The sequence below is a fragment of the Cardiocondyla obscurior genome, linkage group LG02, assembly GCF_019399895.1.
Source record: "Cardiocondyla obscurior isolate alpha-2009 linkage group LG02, Cobs3.1, whole genome shotgun sequence".
Taxonomy (NCBI): Eukaryota; Metazoa; Arthropoda; class Insecta; order Hymenoptera; family Formicidae; genus Cardiocondyla; species Cardiocondyla obscurior.
In genome coordinates, this window is record NC_091865.1 from 7972646 (window position 1) to 7996081 (window position 23436).

Here is a 23436-nt window from a genome sequence, read left to right on the forward strand (position 1 = left end):
CGTAATAATTCAAATTCAGATATGTATAAATAACTTTTGGTATTTGGAGCGTGCTCTGATTAGTATTAATAATCGCGTACTTGTCGGAGTAGTTTGCGTTTCTCCAATGCTAATGCAAGAAGTATGAACTATTAACGTTAACTGTGTGAACAAACGTGTAACTCGGACATAAGCGAGAATACAACATAGAAAAACTACTTCCGACAATAGCCTTTCTATTGTGCAGTCTATTTCCTCGTCTATTTCAGTCGTAGGCATACTAAAGTCACTCTGCGAGTCCTCTATAAATGTGTAAAAGCGGAATGAACTATGAATAGACTAATGCTAAAATGTAATGTTTGAAACGTGGTTCGTTTCTTTTTTTTTTTTTTTATATTATTCGTTTACACAGCTTGAAATATTTTGAATTTAAACAATCATAAAATACGTAAAGCGCTATTTAATATTAAAAATACGTTGCATAATATTTCAGTTCGAAATATGGGAATTTTACAATGGACGATTCAATTTATATGTGTACGTAAAAAACGGTCAGATATGAAAAGACTCGTTGGTTCGAGCTGATCGACACATAAGCTACGAACAACAGTTGCAGAACAATGCAGAACTAGCAACTTTTATTATTAGCTCAACTGTCTCCATCACTTTTTCTGCAAAATAAAACTTGATTTTCACGATTAATCCCTCGTTTTCAATCGACTCTCGTAGTCTCTCTTTTTTTTTTTTTTTTCTTGATAAACTTGCGAGTGCCGCGAGGAGCAACAATGAAACGATTTAAAGTTACATATCAGTCGCAAAAAAATACTGTTTTTCGTGATTAATACAATGTTTCGAACAAATTGAACAGGCCATAACCTTCGATCGGCGCCGTAAAACCTTTTGAAGATGTTTTTGAAAAGCGTGGTAATGATAATAGCACGTTTCGCGCAAATTCTGCAAAATTGACGTTGCCACTAATCACAGTAACTCTACCGAGAGCAAAGGGCAGCTTGTAACGAGATGCACTTGTACACATACTCAAATCCACAATTGTTTAGCCAATATAATGTAATTACACCGGTCCTATGATGTCTAAGTAAATCTCATTAATCTAGCTAATTTATATTCCATTACCGTTTAGTCAACTAGATGCGGATATATTCTACAAATGTTATTCTTGCTTGCAGCCCGCGCCAGTCGAGGCATTTATAAATTAATTTTCTTATTAGCTATTTAAAACGTTATAAAAAATCCCACGGGTTTTTGAGAACGGAAATAATTGTCTTTCTTCGCGGAAAGTGCTTTTATATCACATACGAAAAAGTAGGTTACTTCGTAAAATCGAAATCTGACACGAGCCATTAACGAAATCGAATCACTAACTTAACAGGTTCTCATGCGGCTTAGACATATCCTTGAAACATCATTGTTATAATCTTGGATATTAATACTTTCCCTCCCGTATCTTTCACATATTTTTTCTGTTTTTTTTTTTTTTACATATCTAATAACTGCTTTATATTAATGTACATTCTTGGTATTCGCACATTTTACTATAAATGCAGTTATATATTTTAAACATTCCAACGTGTCATGTTAAAGAAATGTGGTGCTGCAGAATACAAAGTGCTCATGCCGTATATTGCACGCAAATTTAAAAAGTTGCATTCTCGTGGAGAGTTACATTTTATGCATGTATTATACGTGTATGGGTGTACATTCGTATGGCCATTTTTAAATATTTATAAATAGTTTGTATAGCAAAAGAGATATCGTAGATCATAACTATGACACGATAAAAAAAGCTTAGTCTCTCTATATTATGTAATTTCTTATTTTAAACAATATACATATATAAATTTCTGACAATTGATCAATAATAATTATCAATATTATTAAATACTTGAAAATCATTATTTATAAATTATAAAAAATGTAGATTAAACGGCTTAACTGAATTAAATTACATTTTTTTAAAAATTATGATTTATTACTAAAGAAATAGATTTAAATAAAATTAAATGTAAAAGGTCAAACGCAATTATATGAATAAAAATTCATTGCGTTCTTGAATTCTATTTTTATTAGACGAAGGAAATATTGTGTTTTACTATCACAACTTATAAACTTTATCTAACAGATAAAAGGTAAACGATATCAAGTCTATCATGCGAGACTGAGTGTCATTCAGCACCATGCTCGAAAAGCGATCAACAATTAAAGCGAAAATACGAAGTCTATATGTCATACGATGCTATAGATAGGCTTCTAGCATAGAGTGCTTCTACTAACAAATCGATGAAACCTATTAACGAAACGATATCAGAAACAGCCGTGACCTAAAAATTAGGTGATATCTATCATGCATTTGCTTTTTTTATCTTGTACCGTTACAAAATGTCATTAAGTTATGCTCTGTGAAGCTTTTAACACCTTTGAAAAAAAAAGGAGAAAAAAAATATAATAATAATTGGCCACGTTGTAAAAAAAAAAATTTGCCTGCTTCGAAGCCTAGACTATTATTTGACAAATATAAATAAATGCTATTTAATTTTTATTTAACGACCACCACAGTCTACATGCAATATTTTTTTTTTCTTTATGCCACTACTTGTGAGAGCCAAAAAATTTTCGTAAAAGTCAAGATGTAGGTTGACACACGTATTTTTATAACGAATACTTAAAATCGCATGTGCGACGGTGCACGGCGATGTACTGAAAATAACTATGAGCGCCATGGGAATACATTCGAGAAAAGCAGGCAACAAGTTAGGAAGCAAGGAAGGTAGGCAGGCAGGCAGGCAGGCAAGCGAGCAAACACGTAGGCAGGTAGCTTCGAAAGGAAAGGGGAGCGAGAAGCAAGGACGAGACCAGTTGACCTGAATAACGTGACCCGTATTTGCTGCTGCCGTAGGTTGCAGGATACACCGCGGCCTGCCAGCACCCTGCGAAAGGTTGTCAACCCATTCAGCCACTTCGGGGAACTATCTGCCGAGAGAGCTAGTTATAATTCGACCGGCGTTCTTACGAATTAATCAAATATTAAGTTCGCTGATAAATATGCATGATTTAGCTGTCAGCGCCGGCAAGCGATTGATCAGCTAGAAGTAAAAACCTGCTGCGAGAGCACTAGCGAATACTGCTACCAGCTGTTGGCGGAGCGTATTTAATAAATGTAATTTGGAAATGGAGCCCAGAGAGAATTGAATACTAAATTTGAGAACGTGAAGTTTCTTTCTCAAGCAACTACAGTATCCAGGTGCCCATTCGATTCGATTAGCGTACCACTACCGCGGCATAAAGATTTCGTATCGCCGGAAGGGGCGTTAAATTTTAATTAAATTTTTTTTTTGTAATGGAATTTCTAATGTCAACACGGCATTCGACCATTTCTGGAATTTCTATAAAATTGCACAACTAATATGAAATTTTCCGCTAAATTCGAACCAGACGGAGTTCTAACTTTTGAATCTAAAGAGCCACGTTTTTTTTTTTTTTCTTTTAATAGAAAAACTAGAACTCGTAAGTATGTATCTTATAAACATAATGCAAATATGTATGCATACACACGTGATTACCGTAGGCGAAGCATCTTTATACATCCAATATACTTCGTTACTTCGCTGGTAAAATTTGTTTGCCGCCGACGCACCGTTCAATTTTACTGCGTCTACTGCAGTATGTGATCCTGGACCGAACGTGACTCTCATATACAAATGGAGATTTACAAAGCCCTTTACGCAAGCAACCAACTCCTACACGTATTCCGTGATTTACGTGAATCCAACGAATCAAGTGATGTCGGGCGAATCTTATAGTTCGTCGATAGACATGCATTAATAGAAATCGATCAAATTCGGAAGTAAGTTAATTTTCTCGAAAAGGGATAATAGAAGAAAGACCGAAGAAAGAAGAGGGAAGAAGATACAAATTGAAAAGACGTCGAACGTAAAATGTGCGAAGTATATCTGTAAAAATCGCATGCATTTTTTACACGACGGCGGTACGAAATCTTCGAAACTTCGCTTGAAATATTCCGTGAGCAAAAGAGGAAAAGTATGTATGCTTTCCTTCGTTCTCTTCGTGTACATATATGAGTGTTTGTTTATAAGTACGATCGTTTATTGATGCACTCGTTGGAGATTAAAAATTGATCGCGTCCGTGGTGACCATGAGCGAGCTATCCAGCACAGGGTCAAGTGTACTAGACACATCGCCGATTGTTTGCGCATTCATTTCTATGAATGCCCGTACACTTCCACGTTTGCATACACGTTGCGATACGTCTTCTAGATGTCTTCTGAATAAAAATACGTTAAGGTGCCGCGTTAAAAATAACGTCACACACGGACGCAAATAATGCTTTATGCAGGAAGATACGCTAGCGCGAAGCGTAATTGCATTCGAAGCTTTTTGGAAACGCGGATGATGCAAAAGCGACGTTAGAAAAAGTGCTTAATGAATAATTATTTGAGAAGAAATGTATGACACATCTTTTTCCAAAAATGTGTAACTTGAAAAATTCTAATAATATTTTATAACATTGATTTCTTTTATTTTGAATTTATATTTTAATAATAGTAACGGGCAATTATTATTGCGCGTTATTAATGGAGTTATTAAAAAGCCGATGATTTTATAATTCACGAATGCATAACGAATTATATAACAAAGTACATAACGAACATGTGAAGAATACATTGCCTTATCTCACAGTTGAATTTTATCCGTATCAGGATATCGTCGATCGAAACTCCGTAAATGAATTATGAATTCTATTTTATCAAATCTAAACTGATTGGAGGTTAATTTGTTAGGTCACATAATGTGCCCGAATAAAATTGTAACGCTTTAAAATTAATAATAAAAAGTAACCAAATGGCGGAGAATACATATTTTTTTTTTTTTAATGGCAAAAAGAGAAAATAGCGAGCCGGTATTTTCTCGGATGTTGCAGTAAATAGACAATCGAAGTGAAAAGCTGCGACCATGGCCTTCTGGGAAATCTGAGAAGCGGCTAGAGAGGAAGCATTGGCTACGGGTTCAAGGCCGAAGACACATCACGATACAACTCAACGCGACGCGACGCGATGTTAGGCGTCACTTCGTCTCCACGTGCCGCAACTATAATTTTTATTCCTCTCGACAAATGCCTTACAATGAATGTTTTTTTTATATTGGAATACCCAGGTTTCTTTAATCTTCTTCAACTATGAGTAGAACCGATCGATATTTTGCTCCTAAAGATCGTTTATTAAAAATTACGTAAGGTATCACGATTTATTTTCATTCTTTTATACTTAAGGGATTAAACAAATATCTTAGTAAGTAATTGAATTGCAAATTTCTGAAAGTTAAAAATTCATGTAGGCCTAAGTGAGGAATAACTACATCTTTACAAAGAAAAACTTTGGGAAGGTACCTTTTTAATTTTGACATTCAACTTCTTTTATATAAAATCCAGATAATTTAACATTCAAACCCAATAATCAAAATTTATCGTGTATATCTATATGTGCTAGAATGGACCTTTTAATGCGAGTACAAATTTTCGCATGGGTGGTGAAATGTATTATCCATCGTGAACGTAAACAATGCATACATAAATAAGTAGTTTCATCAGAAGAAGCAATTAACGCATTACGATCTCTTGACACATTCGTGCGGACAGAAGTCAATTGCAAAATTTATGAAATATTCCAGCCGCTTTCAGATAATTAATTAAACAGTGTTGTATATTTTATAATATTATCTGATACTGAAATCTGATACCAATATACGATATTATACCAAGTCGTGTTTATTTCATTTATATAATTATAGCCCAGAATGACGGGGTCATTCGATAACCATTTGTCTTTTAGATTTTAATCTTTTTGATCTCGTATTTAACGTATGCGGTGTCAAAAATTAATGGAATGTGAATTTGTACATTGCAATATTTGCATAATTTGTGAGATAAAACCGTAAATTCTTCTCGTAACGCTAGGCACAGTGGGTGTCATTGTAGTACCGCGGTACACATATCGATTTCACATTACTGGCCCACGTGTCGAGATCATAAATCACAAGTCCGAGCATCAAATTGAGACAATAGATAAGAAAAAAAGAACAAAAAAAAATCTAATTTATCACAGTACTAAAGTAGGCGGTATCAGCCCTCTCCTTAATTTGTTTTGTCGTGTCTCATATACGTCAGATTATTAAACGGACAATTTACATGTCTCGGCAAGCATATTGGAGGGTTCACGGTGGCAGATAGCTAGCAAATCGATATCCCATGTATCATGCGAGTTCAATGTTCTTGCGAAGGTCCTCGAGTATACTCAAGGTATCGTTAATACGGGCGCATGTCGACCTAGAACAATTGTCGAGTACCGTGAAAACTTGCATCGCGAGTAGAATAATGACAATGGCCACGTCCAGCAAAATTGCTATTTTGGCAATTACTGTAAAATTTGTGATTCTGATCCGGTGCGTGATTTCAGGTTCAGCCAATATTAAAGAACGTGCACCAGTCAAACATACGACATTTTTTTTTTACAACAATCGCAAACGCAAGACTTCCGCTGAACTTGGCGAGTGTCACCCACCGATTAACAAAAATTTATTGGCCACGTTATCGCTCCAATATTAAATTACAACGGATTCAATTCGATTGTAATCGAGATTGTTTTATTTAATAACAAGTTTGTTTCGTGATTTGCTAATTTTTAATCGCTTGTTTATATTTGTCGTGTATCGTTGGGCATGGTACAACTACGCTAGGGACAAGAAAAATAGGGTGAAGATACCGTGATAGTCGTGGGTGTTTGATGGCGCCGTGAGGGTGGTGACGCAAACATTTGATATAACGTTAAGTGTACCCCATCCCCGGCTACTATTCGGTAGCTCTTGCGTGACCACCAGTTTGTGCAGCGAGCAAATATAGTAGCGATTAAAAGCTTGTAGAAAGCTTCAATAAGTTCTTATTCGAGTTAATTGCATCATACGATAAATACGAGCGTACATATTTGAAGCTCGAGTATCTGATCGAATAATAGCTCGATTATTTCAAGTTATTATCGATAGTACGACTAATAATAACAGTAAAAACAGATTATTTATTGTACAATATTTATCGCTGATGAGAGGCAACGATCAAAACGTTGTAAAATTTAGTAATTTAGTAATCGACAAGAATATGACAGACTGGTGGTACGGTACATCGTTATCCAATATCGATTAAATGTATTTATTTCCGCGTGTATATTGGGAACTTTAATGTATCGCCAAGCACAAAATACATTATGATAATAAAATGTCACCGATTTATTTATGGAATAAATGCGAAATCGAATCGAAATTACCTAGTATCGAATGAAAATTAGTACGCGACTCGCCGACACGATTTATAAGTGATACTCGAGCGGATACGCTTGGGAAATATGCTACGCCCTCAAATTAATCTCCCCCGCGGTATGATTCAACGTATTTGCGCTACAGTCAGAAATGCGGTTGCAAATTCGCAACACCAGTAAACGGGACAGGGTTGGAGGAATCGGGAATGCTAGGTGAGAGATTCCAGAGCGATCAATGTACCGATGGTAAATTAATTAATACGTTAGATAACGATTTTCTGTTCGATAAGCCCGGTACAGTACGCCACGCATCACTTGCGGCGCGAATAAGAGAAACCTTTCCACATCGTTTGCACAGATATGCAAGCGTAACAGGAAACACATTAAATTTTACTCGACGTTTTAAAATACATAACGCGCGATAAATATTTTGAGTTTCCGTTAAACCGAGCAAAATCAATAAAGCGCAGCTTTAGAATTAAATAAAAAAATTTTTTTTTATTTTTAATTATAATCTAAAATTAGCAGATCGCAGAAACGGTTAACGTGCCTTAACTTAATACGTGTCAAAATAAAACAGATGGCGATAAAGAATGAATCACTTTGATAATTCAATTTGTCAACCCCCCTGTCACTTGGACACGTTTCGAAAATATTTCTCTTGGATGGGCGTATCGATCGAACGACATAATTCGTCGATGATAAATGGACCGACAAAATGCATTTCAAAAATATTCACTGGATGATATTATGTTGATGCTAATATACATATATGCGCCGTGCATATTTAAAATAACAGGTATGTACACTCATTCCATCATTATTTATAAGAGTGACGAAATAGTGAAATTAAACAGAAAAAAGATTTTCATCCCGCGAGTGACTTTCATTCTTTTGTCTTTTTTTTCTTTTTCTTTTTTTTTTTAACGAGAACGGGCAAATATTTTTCCTGCGAGCCCGTTCACCTCAATGAGAGCGGCTGCAGTCCATCTACTTTCGAGTTAGAACGATAAAAAGAATTAAAACAACATAAAATATTCTCAACAGACAGCAGCCGAGTAATGAATCAAAAATACGAACAGAAACGGGAAACGAACGAATTTCCAATTCGCAATTTCCTTTAAACGATACTCCTCATTCTCAAACGCAACGCAGTTGTTAAAATCAGTAGAGCTACTATTTTAAACCCATCGCGTTTCTGCTGAGTGACGTGTATTTAGTAAGTTTTAAAATCTTCGCGAACAAAACGTTCGTTACGATAAGGCACGTTCTACAGTAACGCTTTTCATGCACCGCTGACCTTTATAAGCAATTATATTTGTTTGATATGCGTTATAACGATTACGTATCAAAATGTTTTATGTACTTTTTCACGGGTTAAAATAAAAAGAAGTCCTTATCTGCCGAAAATATAATTTTAAACAGTCTGGACTAATTGCAAATTCGTGAATATAATGATAAAATTAGTTTACTCGGTCTGAGTATTTATTCTTTTAAATAAAAGCCGACAAACATTTGCTTTCTTTTTTTTTATCTAGCTAATTGTATCACAATTGATTTTGTCTGTATTACTTTTTTCAATTAGACCCTCAAAAATTTAGGTTTACCCTAGGTAACATTTCCACGGCTTTTGAATTAAGCAAGAAACTTAGATTCCGACTGTTTCATTACTACAAATATTCATTATTCAAATGTCGTACTACCCGCGAAACTTCCTGTTTCCATTACAAGAAACGTCGCATTCCGGCACGTAGTAGAAACCGCTCGTTTCTCAACCGGATATTAACACCGGATGTTGACGTTCGGGCAATGCCGGCAAAATTCCAGAAATTACATTTGAGAATTCAGAAGCATATTGAGTCACTTGTAAACGCCTTATATTAAAACTCTTAAGAATATCGGGGCAAATTGAAGTTTGAGAAACAAGCTAAGTATCACGGTTGACAATAAATTTGTTCTTAGCTGTCGAATAACGTCGTCGAGTCGTGATTTAGTTCTCTATCGTTTGCCGAAATGTTTACCATTACGCAACACATAAATCATAGCACGATTGCGTACCGAGAAAATCATTAGCATTGTATTTCAGTTGCATTTACGTAAGACTTTCCTCGAAAGACATTTAACAAGAACGCACGATCGCGTTAAAGATTTTCGTTAAAGAATTGTCATAAAGATATTTACATCGCAAGGACAAGAACGATTAGCAATGCATAACTCGTTGAAATTTAAATCTGAATATTCATATCGTGACTGAGTGTAATAATGAATGACAGCGTCCTACGCGCGGAATAAATATTCTGAAATCACCGTAATACTATTTAAAAAACTCATGTATATGTTAAATAGAATCTACATATTTTACTTTATCGGGTAATCACTTTACTCATCAATAGAAAAACTCGAGCAATCTTTTAAATGCGTTTTTCAGCCGTGATCGCGATCGGATAATTAAACAATTTTCTTTTTTTTCTTTCCCCTCTTTAAATTTTACCATTTCGTGAGTTGTAAGAAAATCAATGCGATATGAAGAGTAATAAATTTCCCGTTCAGTTTTGTAAATTATTACTCGATTTACCTCCACTAGAGATCGAAATTGTTGCCTATTTTAGTCATTGCGGCTCAGCGTACAACGATATGCATGACGAGATCCGTTGAAATCTGACGCATCTCGTGTCACTTCTCGCCGCTGTAACGCAATTTGTTTTCCGTTTCAATGATTGACTTTAGCCTTCACGTGCAAAACGTCAACCGGAAAATGTTCCATCCCTGTTTCCAGGTATTTCCAATTAACGTTGGCAGGGAAGGGTGCATAAAGCGAGTTTCCCTCCGATTCCCTCTTTAATCGATGTTGTGTTTTTATATCTGATACACATTAATTTATAAATAAAATAATATCCCTTAAATAATATTTCCTTATAATTTTCCACGGATTCGTAATGCTTGTCGTGCAAGTATACATTCGAAAAAAAGTTCCGAGAATTATTATACTTTTCTGTTGAACTTTTCCTTATATACTTTCAATATTTTCAATAAGTAGAAGATATAATGCAGTAGTGTACAAATAATGTAGAAATAAAAAAAAAAGTAATACAATAAGAAAGTAATATAATTAAAGTAACGCATTCTTTGCTATGTTTTCGTATTGTATTTATGTTACATAAATGAATGATGTGGAATATAAAAAGACTCGCTCTTACGGTCTTCGCTTCTTATCGCTTACGAGACGTTTTCAACGGTGAGCACTGTTTCATAACTCGGCCACGTAATGCATACAATTTATTTCCTTAATAGAAATTCTCAAAGCTGAAGTAAAAGGAAATATAAGTTTCTTCATCTTGAAGAAAACGAAAGGAGAGGAAAAAAAAAAGAAAAAAAAATTAAAAAAGAACCCCGTGAGCGCGAGCGTTTGATCCACTTTCACGTTTCTCATATCCGTTAATGCTGATATGAATGCAATAACGCTCCGAAGTTTATGATATTTGATGACACTCGACAAGAGCATGAGTAACGACAAGTTAAAGGGATGCTTTTTCCGTGTGACGTGAATAGCGGATTAATAAAGCCTAAACTTTACGTCTCACTAGTTACAACATAAATCCGTTGCTACTACATCGCATTATTCATATTACTTCGGATCCTAGTTTATGTGATGGAAATTCTTTCCGCCACGATTTATTCACGGTAGCCTTCACTGCTCGCTTGGTCGGATAATCGATTGACGTGTAGATCTTACTTGTGACAAAAGTGGAAACGAGGGGGCGAACATTCTCGTTTAGCAAAAGATAAAATCCTATTTTGCGGAGAAAGTAAAATAAAATTATCAGTATTTCTGTCGCAGTTAGTTTAATGATTCTATCGATTGTTACGGAAACATTTGCTTCTCTCTTAATAATTTAATAAAATGTAATTATAAACTGAGGGACAATGGTTAAAAAAAATAATAATAATATTAAGCGAGAGTTAGATTAATATCCCATTTGTTTAAAAATATTTGTTTATATCTGTGCACTTTCGAGCAAAAAATATTGTTTAAAGGGACTATTCATATGTTACGGGTCATGTGTGAATAAGCAGACGGAAATATTGCAGCAGTGAGCAACTTAATACAAACTTAAAAGTTATATTCTTAAGTTGAGATTAAAAAAGCTTACAGCATCTTTTCTTTAGAGTTTGTTTCGAAACATAAAATCTCATATACAATGTTTTAAAGAAATTTTTAGCGCTTATTTTATCCATTGAATTTTTATGTTGTGCAAAATAACTAATTAAAAAAAAAGAAGTTTGAATCTAGTTTAACTGCAATTAAAAAAAAAAAAAATTGTAATAAAAAGAAGTTTGTATAAACGTAAAAATAAAGTAATCTTCGAATACATTATTATTCGAATATATTTTTAAACCATGAAATTAATTAAATATTATTTTAGCATAAGAAACGCTAAGCTAGTGTCCAGCAAATTGCTTCCTGTTGAATTTAATGATAAAACCTTTATAAGATTCAAACACTTATTCTCACCGTATGTATATTTCAGCCACCGTATCAGTAGTAATATCACATTCCGGTTCATTTAAATTCAAATGTGAGATTATGATTAACGCACGAACAAATCTAATCTAGCACATACATAATACACTCTCTGAAAAGCTCATTTCGCATTCGAATGACTTCTATTAACGAATTGCATCAAATAATCATTGTGACATTGCATTATATGTATTTTCTTATACCTAAAGCAGAAATGCTCTATTTTTTACTTCTTTCGTAAGTTTCGCTATACAAATACCTGTCTGTGAAATATGGCTAGTAACGTGGGAACATGTTTGTTTCAGGAAGCTAGCGGATATAAGGTTGCAAGAAACATGAAGAGTTAAAGTGGATTTTAGTTTAAAAAATTCAATGTAACGCATTCCTGCGCATCAAGTAATTTCCGCTTTTCGACAAATGCTAAAAGCTCGAAGCTATGGTAGGTAATTATTTTTTAACGGATTAATCGACCGAGCCAAGTTTGAATTATCTCGTGAATCTTTAAGGGAATTTCTTCAATAAGGGAAGATTATCGAAGATCAAAGTCACGACGGTACCGCAGGAAATTGTCTCCTCCAGATAATCCAGAATGCAATCAAAGATCGAGAATTGTGATCATTGCGTTTTGAACTACTCCGTCGTCTCGATGAAATAATCGAATTGTTCACGTGCGATTAATATTTATTAGAAAAAAAAAAAGGAAAAAAAATGCTTGCTCCACTTCAGGCCAGCCAATGGCGCCAGAAGCGACCGATTAATCATTCAATTCATCATTCGCGCTACTGACCGAGCCGCGCCATGGCAGCGTGAAAAAACTTAACGTCATGACATCGTACGGTGGCGGGCGCGTCCACGACGAGAGAAATTTAACCTGAAAAAAACCGCACGCACGAGGATAAAAGCGCATTTTATTTTGTTGCTGTGAGAGCGACAATGTCAACGCTCGCCGCAGACACGCTACCGTCCACCACCTTTACCGGGGAATTAACGACCACGCTCATACCCGCCGTTACCAGGATTGACACGCAGCTGGACGTCAATCCCTTCTCGGTCGTCCTGACGGTGTCCATAGTATGCATTCTCGCGGCTATCACCCTTACCGGTAACTCTATCATCCTAGCTGCTTTCTACAGATACAAAAGACTAAGGACCGCTTCCAATTACCTTTTGGTCTCATTGGCCATTAGCGATTTCGGGGTAAGTCTAACAAAATTTGTGTCGCGTAGTTTTTCAATTAATAAAGAGTGTGCAAATATTAAAAAAAAAAAAAAATGTAAAATTAAATAAAAAAAAATTTCCGAGAGAACGTAATATAGAGATAAACTAATATTTTATATTGTACAAAAAGAAATCTACGTATCATTGAATAATGCTAATTATTCAATTAAATATCTATTTTTGATAACACACCTGAGACTAAGATAATTGTCACTGCTGTTCTGTACCTAGGGCTCTCGTGGTGTAAATTGATTTTAACGATACCAATTCCACTTTGTTAGTCTTGTTAGTCCAATTTACGGATTGGCATTACTTCGGCGAGAACGAACATACCTATAATCCTCATTTAGAGGTGCAATAACAGACGATGCTCGTTTTCGTTGGCAGATTGGGGTGTTTATGCCAGTCGGGATGCAGCTTGAGCTATCCGGTCCACCGGAAAACGACGTTTCCGCTCTCTGCATCATGCCGTATTGCATTGTAATCGCGCTCTGCAGCGTGAGCGTCCTGGTTACCGTCGCTATCGCAGTGGACCGTTTAACTTCATTGGCACAACCATTGCGATACAAAAACATCATAACCCACAGCAGCGTAGAAAAGTATATTGCGGCCTTTTGGATATATGCGATCGCCGTTGGTCTCTCGCCTCTCATCTATGCTCAAATCACCGGAAAAATACAATCCCACAGGTAATCAATATTTGCACGATATGCAATATTATTTAAATTTAAAAGAGTTAAAATAAATACGGGTTCGCAAAAGTATTAAAACGTACACAAAGTCGAGTGCAATTTCGTTAATGATTATACGTTTGTGACAAGTTGTTCAGGTCTTTTATCAATAAATTTTCATGGAAAATCGAAAAAAAAGAAAAAAAAAGAGAGAGAAAAGTAATAATACGTACATGTAAAAAATAAAAATTTTCTATCACATTTGATCTAATGTAAAGATAAATAATGGTCATTTTTATTAAAACATTTCAAAATAAAATTCACTTTTTAGTATGAAAGACTATTTTAATCTTGTCCCACACGAATTGAATTAATTACCGACAAATAAAGTGCATCTGCATTTGTTAGCACATTTTTCTGAAAAGAGAGGTATCGCCATTGCATTTGACGCATAGTATTATTGTCACGTAAACAGTATTTAAAATGCACAAAAGTGATTTAATTAAATAATGAATTTTAAGCCAAACAACTTATCCAAATTGCACGACATTGTTCTTCGTTTTATAGAAAATTCTTTTCTTTTTATCGTTATTTTTATATCCTATTTTAGTACCTCTCTCAGCAGAGATAAATCTCGGAAAATATCATAGCATTTTTCTTCTTTTGTTTATCTCTGTTTTTTTTTCCTCGCAAAATTTATCAGCTTATTATTTGCAGTTATAATTCTTCGAAGGCAAAATAAAAGGACTCGACTCCGCAAGCTTTTAAACAAAATTTTCATAAATCTAATCTCTTCGCAGTAATCAGTTCCGTTAAGTGCAATCAATGTGACGTAAAAATAAACAGTATCAAATTACATCGTTGCTAAGACTCGGCTGCGATATTAGCTTTACCGTATATCACTTACATGACGAGGTAGAAAAGCTGTGCACCCTATAATACAACAAATTGTGTACGATCGATTAAGCAACGTACTAAACATAGATAAAAGTGACAAGAAGATCTTTAACCCTTTAAATGTGTACTACTTTTGTGCAATCAAAGCAATACAAAAAAAATCTCAATTAAATAATATTCGGTTTTAATTTAATAAATCGCGGGAAAAGAATGCAAAAAAAGAAACATGCACGGATATTTAACATTTAATATATATATTTAGTGAAAAAAGATGTTGAATGATATTGCGGTCTTTTCTCTTTTTTTTCTTTTCAATTTATGTGCACTTAATTTTTAATTTTAATTAATATCACAGAGGAAGCTGCAGATTTGACGCGGCCGTGTTACCACCGGTCAGAGTGTTTCTGGTCGTGGCAGTTTGGGCACCGAGTGCTTTGGTGCTACTTGGCTGCTACATGTACGTCTATCTTGTCGCCCGGGCACACGCACGTGCGATTTACACGGTGGAATTATCGTTCAGGCATCAAACGCAGACGCTGGCACTACCTCGTTACGGACAGACGCTGGCAGTTACGGTCGGCGCGTTTCTTATCCTATGGCTTCCATTTCAAGTGAGTATTGCAACATCATACCAATAAAAAACGGTAAACGAACGTTTTACTACTGCGAGAAAAAAAAAAAAAAAAAAAAATAAAACTGTAAACCTCGGATTTACTACGTTGATATAAGATCTCGAGCTTCGTGCTAGCGACGACCGTGCGAGGTTTCTACGCCGCGTCTGACCATTAAACCTCGTCACTACTTAAACGTCACGTTAGACGTGCGACATCAATTTCATTTCGCTACCGCCATGCTTCTTATACCGAGAGAACAAGATTTAAGATTGATATAGCACGTTGATAAAGCGATGTAACATAAGACCGGCTGTATTCGATGCTCGCGTATCATAATGATAATGCGATTCAATATTAAACAACCGAGGGGATGGAAATAAATTGCACGAAAGGGTATCCACGTGTATAATATAATAATTTGTTTCTTCGAAATTTATGAGGAGTTTCGAAAATTAATGCGTTAATTTATTCGAGATTCTTAATACGTTTATTCGTAAAACGGAGACGTTGAAAGGTGATGTTAAAGTTTCCTTGATTTTAACTTGCATCATCGTGTGTTAAGAGACGAAAGAAAGTTCGACTGAACAACCAAAAGACATTGCAGTTTGTACAAATTACTAGGGGCTAAGATATGTTTACCGGATTGCTAGATATGAAGAAAGGAGAGAAATGCTGCTTCGTAACGTGATTTTCTCGTATAACTTTTTACGAACTTCTCGTAAAAGAGTAAAAGGAGTAAACAATTGCTAACGTTTTCTCGAATGCCGAGTGTGCCGGATTTCTGGTTAACATGGAGAAGTTTGTTGAGACGAACTAAACAGAATTTAATTTAATGCGTCCCGTTAGCACGAGCGACAAAAGCAAAATCATGCGTGTCGTTTTACGTTATAGATCGCTGTGAGGAACATGTGTATGCGCAAACTACAATGGAATAACTTGAAACTTTTGCAAATCATTTTCTTCTTTCGCCCTTTCGCGAGAGAAACAATTTTTAAATTTCTCTTTCCTAGAATAAGTTAGTTACACTTGAGAAGACTTGCACTCTAAATTTTCATCCGAGTAAAGTAAGGTGGGGCTGTCTCAAGCAGATCGACGGAAAGTCATATAAAACTTTTGACACTTTGAATGCTTTTCTTCGTCTTTTAATTTGAATATGAAAATCTATTGTCTTTAATACAGTGCAAAGCAGCCACGAGCGAATAAGCTCGCACGGTTATGAAAAGCGAGACTCTTTTAATCTTAAATATGTTACTCTTTCTTTTAGACTTGCATGCTGGTGGACATCTTTTGCGGCACCCATATTTTGTCAGAGTGGGTGGTGTGGCTGGGCTTGCCGATCTTGGCGCACAGCGGCGCGAACCCTTGGATCTACGCTTTTCATCACGGTGAAATGCGCATCGCGGCCGGAAAAATAGCTGAAGACTTGGTCGCTTTGTTCGGGATGACGCCGGGTCGTTACGGATGTTCGCCAATGAGATGCGGCACGAACACAAACCTCGAACTGGCCGAGGTGAATAACGAAGACAGTAACGAGAGCAGGCGACATCCGCCCGTGGAGGATTGCTTTGCCGCTAAGCATCACAACGTGCTTTACAGCCGAAAGTGTCTGGAAACGTCAGGTAGGCACAGCGAAATCTCGCCCGAGATGCACGATATCGAACACGTCGCGTCTTGCAGCAGCCGGCCGGACGACGTTATCGAGGAAAATATTCACGACCTGACGAAGATGCTCGATCCTAAGTACATCATCGACCGTAGCCACGTGATCGACTCCAATCATAACATCGACAAGATAAAAAATCTCAAGTACCTGCTGGACCCGACCTTTAACAAGATCAGGCATCTCCGACGGTTGAATTACAAACGAATGAATGGAAAGAGCTTGCCACTGATTTCCGAGCCGAAATTTATATCTTATCAGAACCTGAAGAGCGACGGTGCACACAGCAGCCGTAAACTCGTTCAGCTAAACGCACTGTCGGATCCGATGCTGAATGTCGATTCTACCGCAGACGCGAAAGACTCGAGCCAAGTAATATGTCACGTGAATAATGGTTATCAAAAACGAAATCCAAATTTGTCATTGACCATGTCGGATTCGAATCTTAGAGCAACAACGGCGCGCACAAACGAAGTGGGAACAAGATTCTTGCCGACGAATGAGAACAACGTGAAAGGCCACGGCTACTCCGTTCAAAATCTCAATCGCGGATACGAGGGCGCGTTAGCGAGGCACGTAATGATGCTTTGCCAAATAGAAGATCAGCAAAAATCCAGCAAGGCTTCTTCTCGCCTGCGACCTAAGTTTCGCAGTCATTTCGGACGTTCGAGTCCAAATGTGAAACACAAGCTACGAAAAGACTGCTCTTCGTCGTCGGCAGCGTCCGGTAACGTCAGATCAAGTTGTAGTTCCGAAGCCAATATACCGAAACAAAATGTGTCACCGGGCGTCCCACACGTAACTATTACGTCAAATAAATTGGCCAATCTTATTAATTTAGATCCGCCACCAAGAACACCCACGCGTAGAATAGATTTTACTGCCAGAACCATGACGCAAACTAATAGAAACTTAGAAATGTTGAAACATTCCGAGTCGATTAACGTGATCGACGATCCGGTCACGCATCGCGGAACTCTACTGGAGCCTTCTAATTTGATGGATTCGTTGGCCGTTCCAACGATACACTCGGAGCCGCCGAGTCCTATAGATCCTCTCCCAACAACGCCCCTCCAGAGCGAAGAAACGCAAAGTCTCGAAATCCCAAGACCTGTCGTGGACATTGTCATACAACGCGCCAAATCGCCTCTAAATAAAAAAACCAGCCCCATAAGACGTTCCGATCCTATAGTACCAACTGTTTTGCTAAATATTGAGGATCTGAGCGAACCGTCCGAACAAGGTGACAGTCTGATTCGGAACCAAGGAAACCTTCCATCCGGTAATACGTCGACGTTAGAACCGATCGATCTTTTCGAGGCGCTGCTGAGAAATTCAGACAAAAGTAGAGACATGAGATTACCGGAACCGATATTCGCCGAGCACGACTCAACCCGATTCAGCTCGAGACGGCCGTCCGATTCAAAGTGGTCCGAATCATCCAGGAGTCAGGAGATCCTATCGAGTGCAACGGAACACCAAACCGCCTTTCCGTCGTCCTATTCGGTAAACGACTTTCAGACTTGTAACAGCGGCAGCGATCTCAACGACCTCACATCCTTGGATCCATTTATGTGCCCCGACGCCCTGACATCGTCCCTGCGCGAGTCTTATTTTAGCGCACCGTCTATGCCCGACTCGGATATATTTACGTCATTCGAAGAGAGCGACGGGCCAGTATTTACGCCCGATTCCGAACGCGACACGTCGGCATACAACTCGACAGTGAACCTGAAGAGATGCGTCATCGAGACGGCATTTCAAAGCAGATCTACGGAATCGGTACATCGCGTTAGACAGCCTTCGACGCGGTCTTGCGCGGTCCTCAGACTAGAACCGGGTGTGCACTCGAGTAAATTGCGCGTCAGACCTTGCGTAGATTACCTGAAGAACCCATCAGTTAAGAGAAACCCGCGCCCGGCACCTCTCGCCATTCCCACACCCACCGATATTTGCACGCCCACGTTAGACATCGTCTCCGAGATCAAAAGCGATAACGGTGTCGGTGTTAGAGTTTGAATCATTTTCACGAAGAGTCTGTGATTTCTTTTTTTTTTTTTTCACAATTTTTATATACGCTAAGATCGCATGTGTTAACAAATCATTCAAAATGCTATTGTTACGTGACGTATTTTTAATGATTTCCTCTAATCACGATGTGCCACTCGATGCAAACAAATTGTTCGTCTACCGTAGGCTATAATTTATTGTTGAATTTCCGCCGACATAATGTTCACTTAATATTTATTTAATTACGTAACCGTTTACATACGTAGGTTTTTCGTTTGCACTTTTACATTTTTCTAACTTTTTTAATACTTCATGTTTTTATACGTCTGTGTTTCGTATTGTGTAACTTTTAACTTTAAAAGTAATCTAATTAAATTTAGAATTATGTCCTTAAGTATTAAAAGCCTCGATGTCTTTAATTAAAAGTGGACTTTTAATAAGCAATCAGATATATACAGCACTATAATATGTAAATAAAAATCCTCTATGGCGTTGTACGAAATTATAAGAGAATTTATAGATACGTTTATAATTGGATCGATTGGACGATAGGATATTTTCAAATTACAATGTGCCGTGAAAAGAGAAAATCTTATACCCGAGTGGAAATTTATTTAGCAAATCTGATTTTGCAGCTAGTAGTTAGATCGTGCAGATTAAATATATTTCTTAATTCGTGACAAGCTTGGTACTTGCCATAAATTATAAAAAAGTATTTATTATTAAGTCACTATCTTCAAAAAATAAAGGTGGCATTTAAAGAAAAAGAAACAAAATCAGTTTAGTATCGGTCGTCTAGTCACTGTCCAGCGCGGACCATGTATCTAAATATAGATATCTAAATTTTTTTTTTTCGCCGCGTACTTGTTTACTGTTGTGTTCTGACCATACGCAACGTTTGCTCGACTGCCGAATTCGCCGGGCAAACCAGTTTTTGCTGTCCGCTGCCCGCGCGTCCTCCACCTTGCGAATTTCGAGCGCAAGGTGCCGGTCAGATGTAAACACACGCACGTACTCATACTACCGCGGCGGTTCGCAGAAACTGGTTAGCCCGGTGAATTCGGCAGTCCAGCACGCGATAGACACAGATCAGCACGCGCAATAAACTAGTACGCGGCGAAAAGCGTTTGGATAGCTTTTCTAGCTCGTTATTAGCTCGTAATAATTATTTAGTATTTAGTACGGTTTGAGTGTTACATTTCTGACAGTGCTGGACAGTTTTGCTAAACAGCCACGAGATGAGCCACGAATTGGATAGCTAATTATTAGGTAACGGTGAGAATTAATTTCTACTCGGGTAGTTAGCGCCGCTTTTCGATTTTCAGCAATTGTGTGTCTCAAGTCAATAAATAATCGTTTCGATGTGAAAGAGAGCGATGCCGAGCTCGTTAGAATATTCGGACGAGTCGTCGCTTTTATCTAAATCTAAATTAATAATATTTAATAATTTAAGCTAATAACTCGTTTATTCATCCACTCGAATAACGTTAATCGTAAATAATTATATCCGCCTCGAATGCAAAGCGATATGTATCGTAAAGAAGTAGGTGGAGGTTCTCTGTGCGGTCCAATTGCGTTATTTGTTACGTCGTACATGTAAATATGTGCGTGCGATCGCGCCTATATACCTTACGAATCGATCCGTGAATTTGATAAGTTATTCAAAAGTTCCATAAATCGTGTGCCAAGCAAATTATATCGAATTCCAAGTTTCACAGGTCATCGAGTAACACGCTTGTAATTACGCTCGATTATTACTCGTGTACCTGACAAAAGATTATAATTGTTGACTAAAACAGATATCGGAGATATATTAAAATCCTAACGTAATAGCACAATATTTTTTATAACTAACGAAACTTTGTACTCTTATTTAACTTCGTCTATTTTTGTATAATTCATTTTGATATAAGTTTTAATAAAATTTTTTTCGAAAATAATTAACTATAATTACAGCTTTATAACTTTAATGCTTTTTTAATTTTTTAATTGTATAACAAATATTTTATTTAAAAAAAAAAATTTAATTTGTTTATATTAAAATTGGAAATATTTTTCTCTAATCAAAATTATTTTTTTATAAAACGATAAGAGTAATTTGCTAATGGCCAATTTATAAAATCATATTACGCATATTAAATATAAATAATGAAATAAAAGTTTAAACTGTTAAAGATGAGGCTATCGTAAAATAGAATAAAAAGGGAGAAAGAAAGAAAAGAGATATATCAACGATAAAATATATGTATGTGTACACCGAAGAGCAGATTTGGCGTTTTCTGCGGCGACAGCGACTAGCGTACGTAACCCTAGGCGGCAAAAGCAAGGGATGAGAGAACGGAAAAAAAAATCAGTCTTCGGCAATCCGGCCGGCGCGGTATATAATACATGCAGCACACGTGAAACTCGACGCACACGATGCTAAAGTCGCGTTTGCTAGCTGCCGTCGCCGCAGCAAACGTCATATCTGCTTTTCTGTGTACATACATATGGTTATTTCTATGTCAAAGAAAAGGACCAAAAACTGAAGTAAATGCATAATTTTCAAAAGAGAAACAACTAATAGATTTAGCTATAAATATAATTACTCTATAAAATAATTATAACTCTATCATATTATTTTTTAATACTTTATTGGGTACCGTGTATAATTATAAATTGTCATTTTAATCATCTTGCAATATCATTTTTAATTTTATTTATTACGCGTTATAAGAATTCCTTTGCTAAGAAATATTAAATTATCTAAGAGATACGAATAAGAATAATCGCGCTTTTCTTACATTTAACATGCCAATCAAATACCGAAATATACTTTTATACGTAAAATCGAGGTAAGTTACGTGTAAGTTACATTTTTCTTTTTTTTTTTTTCAATTGTATATCTTGACAAAAATATTTTTTTAAAAGAAAAATGAATGTATGCGAAGGTTTCCTATACTTCGAGTACCTAACGCGGTGTCCCTTGAAGATGTACTGAATATTTCATGACATATTTATGTATAATAGAGATTACAAAGCGCGCGCTTCGCGCGCATTATTACACTCGGACATTAGTTAATTATATTAATTTCTTTAAGATAATTACAATTGAGTGATCGATTGGCGTGTTGCCGGTTCACTTACTTTGTATTTTCCGGTTACATTAGGGTAGGGTATTTTTCATCCTTCCGTCCGTCCTTCCTTCCTTCCTTCCTTCCTTCCTTCCTGCCTTCTTTTCTTTCGTGGCAGTATCCTGGATTATCCTGACGTCTTGTAGCACTTTAAATCACTTAGGCACTATATTACACTGCTCTGCTTTTTTTTTATGATCACAATCACTATCACTAACACTACCACTCGAGTGACGAACGACCGAAAAAATGACGGTGGATTATCGCGACGATTTTTTACGATTTAAATTAAGAAGCGCGACGAACGATCATTTGTTGTGTAAATTTGCACTCTCGATATCCGTAGCGTTGCTCACGTTCGCTAAGCGGCGAACGAGACGGGTCGCGATACGAAATGTTTCCCGCGCACTTTATCTTCCTCGAGTTCCACAAAAATTACTTGCTCGAAGCGGGATGTGAATCCCGGCCGCGACGAAGAAGACGGGCAAGATGTGGATCTCACGCTCTGACAATGATGGTCACCGGAACCCAATGAATGTCACTGAAGGTGGCGAGTGAAGCGAGTTGTTAATACCGAACGCTCGACGCACTTCTCGTCGGACGCTCTGTGCGCTCCGCTCGCGACGTAACCTTTCTTTCTTGAAGCACTTTTTCGAGACACGAAATTAAGCACAGAACGATGAGTAGAATGACATAAGTGTACTGAAAATGATCGTTCGTCCCCGAGTCAAAGACGTCGACACTTATTCGTTTACGGCGCTTCCGATCCACGGTCGAAAATCCGCGTAATTGCGGAGCGATTAGCATACACGTCCTCGCGCCCGAGCCCCCGCAACTAGACTGAAGTGACCGTTAGAGGATTTCGGCCATTAGAGGAAGGAAGACAACCGCGAGTAAAGTGAGACGGACGATACCTTCGATCTTCAATTGACTGTTGTTCTTCTCGCTCGGAGTTCTCCGACGCGCCGAGTCGATTTGTTTTCGTTGCTTTAATGCGCTCGGTGAGCTCGAGGTATCTTCCTCCAAACTCCAAAACAGAAGATTTTTCGCGATTCCGAGATCAATCGTCACTTTCGTGCCCCGAAATCGTCGTTATAAGATTCCTAATTTTGCGTCATTTGTCTTCCATATCATACAAATGCTGGTCTATACTGTTAGACTTGTTCCTTTTTGTTTTATTTTATGATGTACTAATAAGAAAAAATATAATGAATAAATGTATTAAAAAGACTTTTTTGAATATTTTAAAATGGTTATAATTAACCAATGTGTTTCACAGCACTTCATTGTAATTATGTTATTATGTAGAAAGACAGAACAATTTTATTTATTGCATTGCTAAAATTGTCATAACTTTTTCTGAGGGACACTGTTTCAACAATACAAATTCTGTAGATGTAAATCTCGAATAT

General features: G+C 36.9%; 1 protein-coding gene across 1 annotated transcript in view; it reads left to right on the forward strand.

Moving 5' to 3' along the window:
• Positions 1-22218, forward strand: part of LOC139110034 (uncharacterized) — a 28021-nt gene extending 5803 nt beyond the window's left edge. The window contains exons 2-6 of the mRNA XM_070669550.1: positions 12147-12280; positions 12348-13038; positions 13447-13748; positions 14983-15238; positions 16506-22218. Of these exons, the coding sequence (XP_070525651.1) occupies positions 12775-13038; positions 13447-13748; positions 14983-15238; positions 16506-18920 (3237 nt within the window). The 5' untranslated portion in view covers positions 12147-12280; positions 12348-12774 and the 3' untranslated portion in view covers positions 18921-22218. The remainder of the gene's footprint in view (positions 1-12146; positions 12281-12347; positions 13039-13446; positions 13749-14982; positions 15239-16505) is intronic.
• Positions 22219-23436: the final 1218 nt, after the last annotated feature.